The sequence below is a fragment of the Lepidochelys kempii genome, chromosome 23 (assembly GCF_965140265.1).
Source record: "Lepidochelys kempii isolate rLepKem1 chromosome 23, rLepKem1.hap2, whole genome shotgun sequence".
Classification (NCBI taxonomy): domain Eukaryota; kingdom Metazoa; phylum Chordata; order Testudines; family Cheloniidae; genus Lepidochelys; species Lepidochelys kempii.
In genome coordinates, this window is record NC_133278.1 from 13085659 (window position 1) to 13098216 (window position 12558).

Below are 12558 nucleotides of genomic sequence, written 5' to 3' on the forward strand. Positions count from 1 at the left end.
AGTGGGGTTCCCCAGCCCCTTTTCTCTCCCTCTTTCTCCCTAGACCTCCCCGGCCCTGTATTTCTATTGTACAAACCCCCAGAGCTTCCCTCTCCCCTGCCCCCCAAATCTTCCCACCCCAGGGGAGGCTGTGATACCAGAGCCTCCCAATGTCCCCTCGTGGTGGGTTCAACCAACGAAGGTGAGTGAGAAGTTCAGGCAGCCTCACGAGAACCTGGACGAATGAACGTTGAGGGGAAAGTTGGCGAGACAGAAAGACGGGATTAGTCCAACCCGAGCGGCCGCCAGACAGAACCCACGGGCCGGGCTGGGGCCCGCTTGGGACACGGGAGAAACTGGGGAGCAGAAATCTGTGACCAAAATTGGGGTGTGTCACAGACTCACAGGACGTGCCCATTCTTGGACCCACTCCCTGGGGGGAACCCCCTTCAGTGCCTTCTCTCGGGGGTTAGGCCCCTCCACCTTGCTGGGGCCCAGCCTTGCCGGGGTTACGAGGACTCTGCCACATGGGAGGGAGGAAGGGGAGCCCTCGAGGTCAGGCAGGCCACTGGGTAAAGGGAGTGGGAGCGAAGACTCAGATCCTTTCGCTAGCCAATCCCATCGGGGTGGGTATAAGCCAGGAAAGTTCCCCACAATAGCGGGACCATTCCCCCGCTTACACACAGCACCACCCCTGACTTGTAGGGGACTGTGCAAGTCTCTCCTATCCACGGAGGTTTATAACCTTGAGCTCCGCCCCTCACCCTCTAACTGATGTGTTACCTGGGAAAGGCCCCCCCGCCGATAAGATGCTCCCCATTCCGAGTCACAAGGGAAAACTGCTCAGGACCTGGAAAGAGAGGTCCAGGAAATGCTGGCTTTGGGGGTGATCCAGCCATCTGCCAGCCCTTGGGCCTCACCCGTGGTGCTGGTCCCCAAAAAGGATGGGTCGGTCCGGTGCTGTGTAGACTATTGGAAGCTCAATGCCATCACTGTATCTGATGCCTACCCCATGCCCAGGCCTGATGAGCTCCTAGACAAGCTGGGAGGAGCTCGGTACCTTACCACCACGGACCTTACAAAGGGCTACTGGCAAGTGCCGCTGGATGCAGATGCCCGGCTGAAATCAGCCTTTATCACCCCTCTGGGGCTCTATGAATTCCTGACCCTGCCTTTCGGCCTCAAGGGAGCGCCGGCCACCTTCCAGCGCCTGGTGGACCAGCTACTGAGGGGGATGGAGAGTTTTGCCGTGGCGTATATTGATGACATCTGTGTCTTTAGCCAGACCTGGGAGGACACGTGTCCCAGGTTAGACAAGTGCTGGACCGACTCCAGGGGGCTGGGCTGACTGTAAAAGCAGAGAAGTGCAAGGTGGGGATGGCCGAAGTATCTTACCTGGGCCATCGGGTGGGGAGCGGCCGCCTAAAGCCGGAACCAGCCAAGGTGGAGGTGATCAGAGACTGGCCCGCTCCCCACACCAAAAAGCAGGTCCAAGCCTTTATTGGGATGGCAGGATACTACCGACGATTTGTGCCCCACTTTAGCGCCATAGCCACCGCCATCACTGAGCTATGCAAGAAGGGGAAGCCAGACAAGGTGGTCTGGACCGAGCAGTGCCAGGAGGCTCTGGTCAGTGGCCCAGTTCTGGCAAACCCAGACTTTGACAAGCCCTTTGTGGTGTTCACCGACGCCTCAGACACGGGACTGGGGGCGGTGTTAATGCAGGAGGATGAAAAGGGGGAGAGACACCCCATCGTGTACCTGAGCAAGAAGTTGCTACCCCGGGAGCAACACTACGCGGCCATCGAGAAGGAGTGCCTGGCCATGGTGTGGGCCCTCAAGAAACTAGAGCCCTATCTCTTCGGGTGACACTTCACCGTCTACACCGACCACTCTCCCCTGACCTGGCTGCACCAGATGAAAGGAGCCAACACCAAGCTCCTGAGGTGGAGCCTGCTCCTGCAGGATTACGACATGGACATGGTCCATGTGAAGGGAAGTGCCAACCTGATAGCGGATGCGCTGTCCCGGAGAGGGGTCCCCAAACTTCCCCAGGTCACTGGTCAGAGTGACCCCGCTCAGTTCATTCTCGAAGGGGGGAGAGATGTGAGGATGTGACACAGCAGGGAGAGGGGAGTGTTGACCTGGGAATGTACCCTGGGGATGGGAGACCTGAGAGCCTGTCACCTGAGCCAGGAGTAGGACGATGTGACACAGCAGGGAGAGGGGAGTGTTGACCTGGGAATGTACCCTGGGGATGGGAGACCTGAGAGCCTGTCACCTGAGCCAGGAGTAGGACGGGGAGGTAACACATCTGCCCAGGAATGTGAACAGAGGCTGCAGGACAGAGCCTGCTGGGGGGGTTTAGTTTCAGTTTGAGGCTGGGTGGAGGAACGCAGGGAACCGCAGGGCTGGGGTCTAAGCTCCCTGCTCCCCCAGAAGGACTTGACTGAGGGGTCCTGGGTGTACCCACAAGCCCTGTTTTGGACTGTGTTCCTGTTGTCCAATAAACCTTCTGTTTTACTGGCTGGCTGAGAGTCTCAGTGAATCCCAGGAAGAGGGGTGCAGGGCCTGGATTTCCCCACACTCCATGACACCTGGCTACCACTCCAGCTGCTCCCAGATCCTGCTATAGCCCCATTTGGGGTCAGAAATCTGTTCCTTAGAGCGGTCATCCTCCTCCAGCTGCACGATTAACTGTGCTTTGGTGAACGTTCCAAGGCTCAACTCTCTCTTTTTGCACAGGGTTACAATGTCCTTCTTAAGGAGACGGTGACAGGCCGTCACTCCACTCTTCCCAAGTTGTTGTGGACTCACAGGCCTGGGTGCTCTCAGCTCCCCACAGTTTCCAGGGAGAACCTCTCGTGTGCCAGCCCTTCTCGAGGTCACCACCTCTTTGCCAGGGTCGAGCTGCAGACTCCTCTGCCCCTGGGACCGCTCGCTGCAATCCCCAGGGGAACCCTGTTACTGCAAAAGTCCTTCTCTCTCCCAGGGCCAAGCCGCAGACTCCTCCGCCTCTGAGACTGCTCACCCCCGTTACTGCATAGTCCTTCTCGCTGGTCACACGCTCCCAGGGGCTAACCGCCCCCCAAAACCGCTCCTCTCTGAGCCTTCAGCACGCCTGGTCCTCGTCAATCCCCCTTCGTTTTACTGCTCCCCAGTCACTTACTGCAGGAAGCGCCTTCCGCAAAGTGCAGCACATCCCACCGCTGCCACCAGTTGTCACGGAGTCCCTGGGCCATGCTCTGGACCTGCTCCCCATGAAGCCAGGCAGGACTCTGGGGAAGTCTCCTTTCTGTGAGCAGCCTGTCTGCAGGGCACACAGCTCCCCCGGCTCCACCTTCCTGGGTGTGACCTCGGAGCATTCAGCATCCTCTGCCCCTCCGTGTGCTTCCCACAGCGAGTCCGCCCAGGCAGGTATCCTGGGGAAGCCAGAGGGTCCTGCCCCCCAACTCCGCAGTCAGATGGGACTCTAAGCCAGCCTGTAAAACAGAGGTTTATTAGATGACAGGAACATGGTCTAAACCAGAGCTTGTAGGTGTAGAGAACAGGACCCCTCGGCCGGCTCCATTTTGTGGGGCAGTGAGCCAGACAACCCCTGCACTTTACTCCACGTCCCCAGCCAGCCCCAAACTGAAACTCCCTCCAACCCCTCTTCCTCTGGGCTTTGTCCCTTTCCCGGATTAGGAGGGCACCTGATTCCTTTGTTCTCCAACCCTTTAGTAGTCACCTTGCAGGGGGGAAGGGCCGAGGTCATCAGTTGCCAGGAGACAGAGCGTCGGCCATTTATGTACACTGGCCCTTTGCTCTGTAATAATGACAGCTTATGCTCTAATAAATTGGTTAGTCTCTAAGGTGCCACAAGTACTCCTTTTCTTTTTGCTCTGTAATAATTACACTTCCTTATCTCACCACCTGGAGACTTGAGAAATGCATAGGGGAAACTGATGCACCCCTACAGTATTCAGAGGAAACTTTAAGAACAGTCCCATTTCATCGCAGGGACATAGGGCAGGGGGCAGAAAGAGGGGGACAGGGACATGAGGGGACACGGGATGGGTCTCAATGCATGAATGTTGGGGGTGGGGGGTGAAGGCTAAACAAGCTGGGGAGCCAGAGCTTGGGCATCTGCCGCGGGTGTGGGGGAGGGGAGTTTCTCTTGAGCTCTGTCCCCGTGATCTTGCCCTCTCCCCTTTCTGGGGGGCTGGTTGGCTTTTGCAGCATCCTGAGGTGTCCCTTTTGCAGCATCCTGAGGTGAGCTCTGCCCTGGGCCCTGAGATGTGCAGACCCACTGCCCCGGGTATGGGATCGGGAAGGGACATGGGGCCTTTCACCTCCAGGGGGCTGGCTCAAATCTGTGTCCTTTTCTCTTAGCACCTGAGGTCTAGCCCCGCCCCCCAACCAGAGCCAGGAAAGAACCCAGGAGTCCTGGCTCCCAGCCACCCCCACCTCCCAATCACTAGACCCCATTCCCCTCCCAGAGCCGGGGTATAGAACAGGCTAGGTGCCGGGCATCAGGTTTATACAGAATGTCACTGGCAGTAGAAGAAACAGGAAGCGAGCGCCTGTTCTGGCCAGACTTCCCCTTTCCTGGATTTATCCACTGCTCCTTTATCAACTCAGGATCTACATTTACCCCTCCCTCCCCTGCTCACGGGGACCAGAAACCACAACCCCACCCCCCTCAAACCCACCGTTGTGTCTCTGTGCCACATCACTCAGCTAAGAACGGCGTGTGCAGCGATGGTACCTGAGAAGGAGGTTGGCCAGGTCCCTCCACGCTCATGCTCCAGGGCTGGGGCTGGGCCCAGCTGGGTCAGGAAGGAATCTCTGTCCCGCTCCTTGGGAGAGGGTTTCTTTGTGGGGGGCACTGTGTGTGGGAGGGGGGTAGAAGCCCTCCTCTGCTCTGAGCTGCTGCTTCAGGGAGGCTAGACGGGCCTGTTGGAAAAGCTCAGGGCAGCCTGGACACCTCTTGACACCTCCTGAGATTGCCCCGTTCCCAGCTGGTCCCCGGACTGGGCAACTCCCATGTGGGGTTGGGTTGTGATGGGCGGTGGCGTGGGACCAGGCAGCTGCAGGAGGGGATGTGGTTTGCTGGGTGTTGCAGGGAGCCTGCTTTGCTCTGACTGTGGTAGATTTGGGCTGGAGATAGCAGAGAAACCACCTGATGGGAAGAAAGGGGCCGAGCGCATCACGGGCTTCCTGGGGCTGCAGCCCCCGGCGCAGTTCCTCATTCCGCTCGCACTCGGGCCTCAGGCTCAGTGGAGCTCAGCACTGGGGTGTTGGTGGCAGCGCTGAGGGGCCCCCCACTGCCCATCATGGCGTCTGCTCTCACCGTCCTCTTCCTCGGTGAGTATCGGAGACAGCCAGGACGTGTGTCCATGTGGGGGGTGGATCTGAGACCAGGGCGTGTGTCCATGTGGGGGGTGGGGTGGGGTGGAAATGAGACCAGGGTGTGGGATCCAGTTGCTCTGGGATCTGGTCACTAACGATCTGTCTCCTCTCCAGGCTGCTGGCTGGCCGGTCACAGCGGGGCGTGGGGAGGTGAGTATCAGTCTGGGGGGAGAACAGTAACATCAAGGACGGGGGAGGGGATCTGAGTCCTGAACCTTACCCAAAACTCAACACAAACTCCCCCTGGGCGCTCAGACCCGTCCCAGTTCTTCTCTGCCCCACCCCACCAGGGAGTAACGAGGAGCCGACCTTGGCTCCCGGGGTCTGACAAAGCGGATGGGGACCATCCACCGGTTCAGTGTCCTGCCCCCCCAGGCTGGGAAGATTGCGGGGAGGGAGGGGAGAATGTGGATTTATTTAAACTCATACAAACCTTATCAGGGCCCACCCGTGGGCTCTAGATCCCCTCGGGATAACCAAAATGTTCACGGTCAGTGCAGCCGTGGGGCAGAACCCCCCCAGATCAGCTCCCGCCCCAACACCTCCCTCCCCAGCACTCACAGCCGCCCACCCCGTGATCCCAAGACCTGGGGAAAGGTGGGTCTCTGCACTGATGGGACGCTCAGAGCCAGGCTCTGCCCTGAGCCCAGCAGAGGGGACAGAGTCACTGGGGGGTTCCCCAGCCGGGGGGAGAAGCAGCTACTGGACATTCAGGGCTGAGGGAGGCGGGGGATCTCTGCCCCCAGCGGGAGCTGCAGAGCAGGGGGGCCTTTCCCAGGTAACACATCAGTTAGGGGGTGACGGGCGGAGCTGAAGGTTATAAACCTCAGTGGATAGGAGAGACTTGCACAGTCCCCTACAAGTCAGGGGTGGTGCTGTGTGTAAGCGGGGGAATGGTCCCGCTATGGTGGGGAACTTTCCTGGCTTATACCCACCCCGGTGGGATTGGCTAGAGAAAGGATCTGAGTCCTCGCTCCCACTCCCTTTACCCAGCGGCCTGCCTGACCTCGAGGGCTCCCCTTCCTCCCTCCCGTGTGGCACAGTCCTCGTAACGCCGGCGAGGCTGGGGCCCAGATTCCTGCTCGACCCCCAACCTTGTTGTGGTCACTTCAGGAAGGGGCGAGGGTGTCCCCTCTCCCAGGTGCTCTCTCTGCGCTGGATGCTTCCCTGACCCACTGATCATTACATTGCTTCCCCCTGCAGAGCCCAGCTACCCCAAACCCAGCATCTCCCTGAGCCCCAGCTGGGGGGTCTCCCTGGGGGGAGCCGTGGCCGTCTGGTGTCGGGGGTAGCACCGGGGCATGCGGTTCATGCTGAATAAAGATGGACGCCGTTTCCAAACTGTGGCTTCGAAGGGGTTGGAGGCTGTGTTTCCCATCAGCAACGTGCGCCGGGAGGACCGGGGGAGCTACAGCTGCTCCTATCAGGACAGATTGGAGCCGTTCGCCATGTCGTCCCCCAGCGACCCCGTGGATCTGGCGGTGACAGGTGAGGGGCCCGGCTCGGCGTCCCCGTTCCCAGCCCCACCCCCAGTCTGACCCTCACGGGGGCTCGGTGCTAGTGGGATGCTCAGAGCCAGGCTCTGCCCTGAGCCCTGACCCCGCAGTGGGGACGCCCAGCCGGGGAGCGGGGACGGAGTCACTGGGGGGTTCCCCAGCCAGGGGGGAGCAGCAGCCCCTGGGGACTTGGGGCAGGGAGGTGACTTTAATGCTGCCCCTTGTGCGTAGGAACCGTGAGTCGCTATTTAATCCCGTGATCCCCTCCCCACTGTTCTCCTGGCGCGGCCACAGACTCTGTGTCCTTGTTTGTCGGGGAGCTTCAATCTTGGGGGATCTCAGACCGACCACCCACAAACTGAGACGCCCACAGTTAGGGGAGACCTCTGCAAACACTGGCCTCAGTAGCGCTGGATCCCTTGTGTTGGGGGAGCAGGTAGGCCCCTGCCATGGTCAGGACCCCGTTGTGCCGGGCGCTGCATAAACACAGAGTGAAGAAACTGTCCCTGCCCCTGGGAGCTCACAAAGGAAAGTTAATCTGTCTGTGCCACAGTTGCCCCCTGTAAAAGGGGTATAAAGGTGCATCGCTGCCTCCCAGGGGGCTGACTTCCTTCCTGTGTGGGGCTCAGGCCCTATAGTGCCAGGCTCCAGAGAGCAGCCTCTGAGTCGCCCTGTGCTCAGGGGGAAAGGGGGATGCAGTGAATGAGGCAGGGGCCACACACGGCGTATGAGGACCCCAAGAACTAGGCAGCCGCGGCTCCATGTGTGTGGGACTGGGAGCCCAGGTCACAGGGCCAGGTTTCTGGGTCAGGGGGACTCTGGAATCTGGGAGAGAATCTCTGCCAGGGGGCCCCTGGATCTGCCCATGCCAGGGCCAGACGGGGAATCATCGAAGATTTGGGTTGGAAGGGACCTCAGGAGGTCATCTTGTCCAACCCCCTGCTCAAAGCAGGACCAACGCCAACTAAATCATCCCAGCCAGGGCGTTGTCAAGCCGGGCCCTAAAAACCTCTAAGGATGGAGATTCCACCACCTCCCTAGGGAGCCCATTCCAGTGCCTCACCACCCTCCTAGTGAAATAGTTGTTACGGGTTGGATCACAGAAACCCCCTTGGGGCTCCTTCTAGTCTGGGTCCAGCTATCACTCACATTCCCTGAAGTTACTGTCCTTTGTTCCAGTTTCTTTCAGGTATCTTTGGGGGTGGAGAGGCTCTCTCTTTAGCCAGCTGAAGATAAAATGGAGGGGTCTTCCAGAGGTTTAAATAGATTTTCTCTTGTGGGTGGAGACCCCCTCCTCTCTCCTATGCAAAGTCCAGCTACAAAATGGAGTTTTGGAGTCACTTGGGCAAGTCACAGTTCCTTACCAGCCAGGCCACATTCCTGGGAAAGCCCAGATGTGGACTGGCTTCTCCAAGTTCATTGTTGGCTTAAGGGCTTCTTGATTGGGCACTTACTGAGGACAGTCCTTTCTCAGGAAGCTGACCAACTGCTTCACTAAAACCTACTCAGAATCAAACAAGTACACAGCTAATACCCGTAACTTCGAATTCGATAAGGACACATGCATACAAATAGGATGAATAGATTCAGTAGGTGATGACCTTGACAGAGAAATGTTACGTGGCATATGTAGCATACAACACATTCTAGTTATGTCATTTATAGATTGACAAGTATATTTTCATAAAGCCTTATGGGGGCACCGTCACAATAGTGTTTCCTAATATCCAAAGGAGACCTCCCCCACTGCAACCTGAGACCATCGCTCCTTGTTCTGTCATCTGCCCCCACTGAGAACAGCCCAGCTCCATCCTCTTTGGAGCCCCCCTTCAGGGAGTTGAAGGCTGCTATCAAATCCCCCCTCACTCTTCTCTTCTGCAGCTGGAGGCCGGGGCTGGGTGGGTGCCCGGGTCTGGCTCTCACAGCCTGTCTCCTGTGCGCAGATCCCAGCTTACCCAGACCCTCCATCTCTCTGAGCCCCACTGGGGTCACCGCCCCAGGGGCAGACGTCACCATCCGGTGTCGGGGGCAGCGCCGGGACGTGAGGTTCTTCCTGCACAAGGCTGGAGACCGGAACCCGCCGCGACACATGGACCCTGCTGGGGACGGGGCCGAGTTCCACATCCCCACCGTGGGCCGGCAGCACGGAGGGAGCTACAGCTGCAGCTACCGGCCCCAATCAGAGCCCTTCGTCTCCTCGCAGCCCAGCCACCCCGTGCAGCTGGTGGTAGCAGGGGAGGGGCCCGGCTCCACGTCCCCGCTCCCAGCTGGACCCTCAGAAGGTCGGCACCCAGATGGGATGCTCAGAGCCAGGCTCTGCCCAGAGCCCTGGGACTCCCGTAGACAGGGAGCGGGGACAGTGTCATTGGGGGGTTCCCCAGGCAGGGGGGAGCAGCAGCTCCTGGAGTTTCCGGGCTGAGGGAGGGGGGATCCCTGTCCCCAGGGGGAGCTGCAGAGCAGGGGTCTTTCCCAGGGGATGCTCCCCCGGCTTCCCCAGCACTGGGGACTCACAGAGGAATCAGGGCCCAGGGGCTGCCCAGCCAGCTCCGTCCCCAGCCACAAACCCCCCTCCCCGGGACTGACAGTAACGATCGATGCTGAGTCACGGGCAGAGTTGGATTAAGGTTTCCTGGGGCCCTGGGCCAGAGCAAGAGGGAGTCTCTCCCCACCTTTTCACCTGCCCTCCCTCTCCTGTCCCGCCTCCTTGGCCTGTGGCCCCGCCCACAGCCCCACCCCCTTCTGCCCCTTCCCCGGTCCCGCCCCATTCCGTCCCCCCACTGCAGCCCTGCAACCCATTTGCTTCTTTCTGCTCCCGCCCACTGTGAGCCCAAGAGAAGCTCTGTCCCCCGACCCAGCCCCACACCCAGCTTGATCCTCCGGGGCTTTGCACTGATGGGACGCTCAGAACCAGGGTCTGCTCTGAGCCCTGGGCCCAGCAGAGGGGACACCCTGCCTGGCAGCCGGGACGGAGTCACTTGGGGGTTTCCCAGCCGGGGGTGAGCAGGAGCCACTGGAAGATATGGGCAGAGGGAGGGGGCAACCCTTCCCCCAGGGGGAGCTGCAGAGAAGGGGGCTTTTCCCAGGGGGATGTTCCCTTGCGTTGCTCCCGTTCTTGGGAGCCATAGAGGAGTTTGGGTCTGGGGTGGTGGGTAATTACTGTGGAAACAGGTCGTGGTGCCCAGGGGTGGGTGGGGCTGAGACGTCATGGGGAGGGTCAGCCCCGGACCCAGAGCTCCCCCGATGCCTCCTGCTCTGCAGGTCACTGCCTGGAGTTTGCTGGGGTATGCCAGGGGAGGGACAGGCTCTGGTGGGCTGAGCTGTGAAATTGGGCCCAGCTGGTGCCAGAGTCCTGCGGAAATACCCCCCCCTTATCAGGCCACATGACATCCCCCTGGCAATAGGAGTGAGGATTACCCAGAATTCCCTTCGTTCTTGCTTCCCCTCCCCCCACTGGGGGTCTATGGTACCCCCTGACACTCCCCCAGTAGATTTTCTGCCCCCTCTGGCTGCGCCCTGGTCCCCAGGGCCCTGGGCACCACCCGAGTGTGGGGGGCAGCGTGTGATGTTCCAGCCTCCCCTGGTGGGCACTGCCTGGATGTGTGTGTCAGCAGCCGAGATACCCCGGGGATGGGCTCACCGCACAGCAGACAGGCCGGGGCAGAGGCACGTGTGGGGGTGGACAGAGGGGTCCTATGGGGACAGGGAGCTGGGGTGGTTCCCAGTTGTGGGGGGCTAAAGCCCTGAGACTCTGATTGTTCCTATCCCCTGGCCTGGTTCTGGGGTGCCGGGTGTCTCAGGGGCAGTTCGTCCACTTGGGAGCCCCCTTCACCGGGGAAACTGAGGCTCAGGGCCCCTGGGGCAGCAGGATGTGGCCTCCCCTTGGGGGTCCAGCCCCAGGGAGGCTCCAAAGCCGCAGCTCCTGGGAAACCCCCAGTGGGGGGCTGGGCCGGTCCTGCTGGATGGGGTGTTGGGGGGCTCCAATCCCGGAGAAGCCGATGTCCCCATCCGAGCTGCCAAGTGACTCTTCCCTTCCCCCTTCATCATCCCCCCCAGGGTGCCCTGATTTCACCAACGCCAACATTGCCCGCATGGCGCTGGGCGCCGTGGTCCTGCTCGTCCTGGGGCTGATCCTGGCCGAAGCCTATTACAGCCGCCCGAGGGAGGTGCCCTAGGTGAGGTGATCCCCCCTTCTGAGCCCCTTGCTCCCCCCAGGGCCTGGGCCCAGGGTGACACGGGCCCCTCTAACCCGCCGTCTCTCTGTGCCCCCAGGAGTCTAGATCCGGCCGTGCTGGGAAGAGAATCTCCCCGGGGGACGAGCCGCTTCCCCTCGGGGGACTGAGATGCCAGCACAAACCCCCCTGCCTCCAAATACCCCTTCCTCAGAGAATCCCCCCCGCAAAACAGCTCCCAACCTGACAGCAGCTCCCCAGGATTGACCCTCCGACGCCGTGTGTGACAATTGACTGTAGATGGTTTATTTACCTGCAAGCTTTCTTGTGGATGTGGGGACTAGGCTGTGGGTAATGAAGAAGGAGGTCTCACAGGGACATGTGACCATGTCACCTGATACTGGAATCTATCTTAAGCCTGGTGCTTTTCCATTTAGAAGGAGGGGTGGGAACCCAGAGAGAAACAAAGGAGTCCCGCCTTTGGCCAAAGCTCTAAAAGGGGGTGGAACAGAACAAAGGGGGCTCCCAGACATGAGGAATTGCCTAGTTACCATCTGAGCTAAAACTAACAAGGGCTGTACCAGGGGAAAGGATTGGGCCCAGACTAGGAAGGAGTCTAGTCTGGAAAGAAGCTTCTTGGAACATCTCTAAGGGGGAGATTTACCTGTATTCAGTTTCTTAATGCATTAGGATTAGACTTGCGTGTTTTGTTTTATTTTGCTTGGTAACTTACTGTTATTACTTGAAACCACTTAAATCCTACTTTTAATACCTAATAATATCACTTTTGTTTATTAATTAACCCAGAGTAAGTGATTAATACCTGGGGGAGCAAACAGCTGTGCATATCTCTCTATCAGTGTTATAGAGGGCGGATAATTTATGAGTTTACCCCTGTATAAGCTTTTTACAGAGTAAAATGGGTTTATTTGAGGTTTGGATCCCATTGGATGCTGGGTGTCTGGGTGCTGGAGATAGGTGACCTGCTGAGCGGGGTTTGGTTAAAGTCTCCAGCTTTGGGGGTGTGGACCAGACCTGGGTCTGTGTTTGCAGCGGACTAGTGTGTCTGGCTCAACAAGGCAGGGTTCTGGAGTCTCAAGGTGGCAGTGGAAAACGGCTCAGAGGTAATCTCAGAACATCAGGTGGCAGTCCGAAGGGTGTCTCTCTGACTGAACCCGTCACACCGTGAGCACGAGCCCCTGCAGTACCAGCTAGAGGAATGCCCCTGGGCTGGGCACATTGGCCTCCCTACGGAGCAGCCCCTGGAGGGTGATGCGGTCCCACTCATTGGCCCAGCCAGGCTGGTTCTGCCCAGGGCTGCCAGTGGGGAGCAGGGATGAAGCAGGGCTCAGCATGGGGAAGGCACCACCTGCATTAGGTTGGATATTAGGAAAAACTTTTTCACTAGGAGGGTTGTGAAACACTGGAATGCGTTCCCTAGGGAGGTGGTAGAATCTCCTTCCTTAGAAGTTTTTAAGGTCAGGCTTGACAAAGCCCTGGCTGGGATGATTTAATTGGGA

General features: G+C 59.2%; 1 protein-coding gene across 1 annotated transcript; it reads left to right on the top strand.

The window, feature by feature from the left end:
• Positions 1-5229: 5229 nt before the first annotated feature.
• LOC140902266 (osteoclast-associated immunoglobulin-like receptor) lies at positions 5230-12399 on the top strand. The gene is made up of 6 exons (XM_073322180.1): positions 5230-5328; positions 5488-5523; positions 6577-6861; positions 8813-9151; positions 10923-11041; positions 11139-12399. Exons 3-5 carry the CDS (start codon positions 6675-6677, stop codon positions 11039-11041), a joined length of 645 nt encoding a protein of 214 aa, XP_073178281.1. The 5' UTR covers positions 5230-5328; positions 5488-5523; positions 6577-6674; the 3' UTR covers positions 11139-12399.
• Positions 12400-12558: the final 159 nt, after the last annotated feature.

Excerpts from the sequence above, each read along its gene's own strand:
- LOC140902266 (XM_073322180.1), top strand. The coding sequence starts at position 6,675 with ATGCGGTTCATGCTGAATAAAGATGGACGCCGTTTCCAAACTGTGGCT. Across the intron at positions 6,862-8,812 it reads CGTGGATCTGGCGGTGACAG|ATCCCAGCTTACCCAGACCC; the intron begins GTGAGGGGCCCG and ends TCCTGTGCGCAG. Across the intron at positions 9,152-10,922 it reads CCCAGCTGGACCCTCAGAAG|GGTGCCCTGATTTCACCAAC; the intron begins GTCGGCACCCAG and ends CATCCCCCCCAG.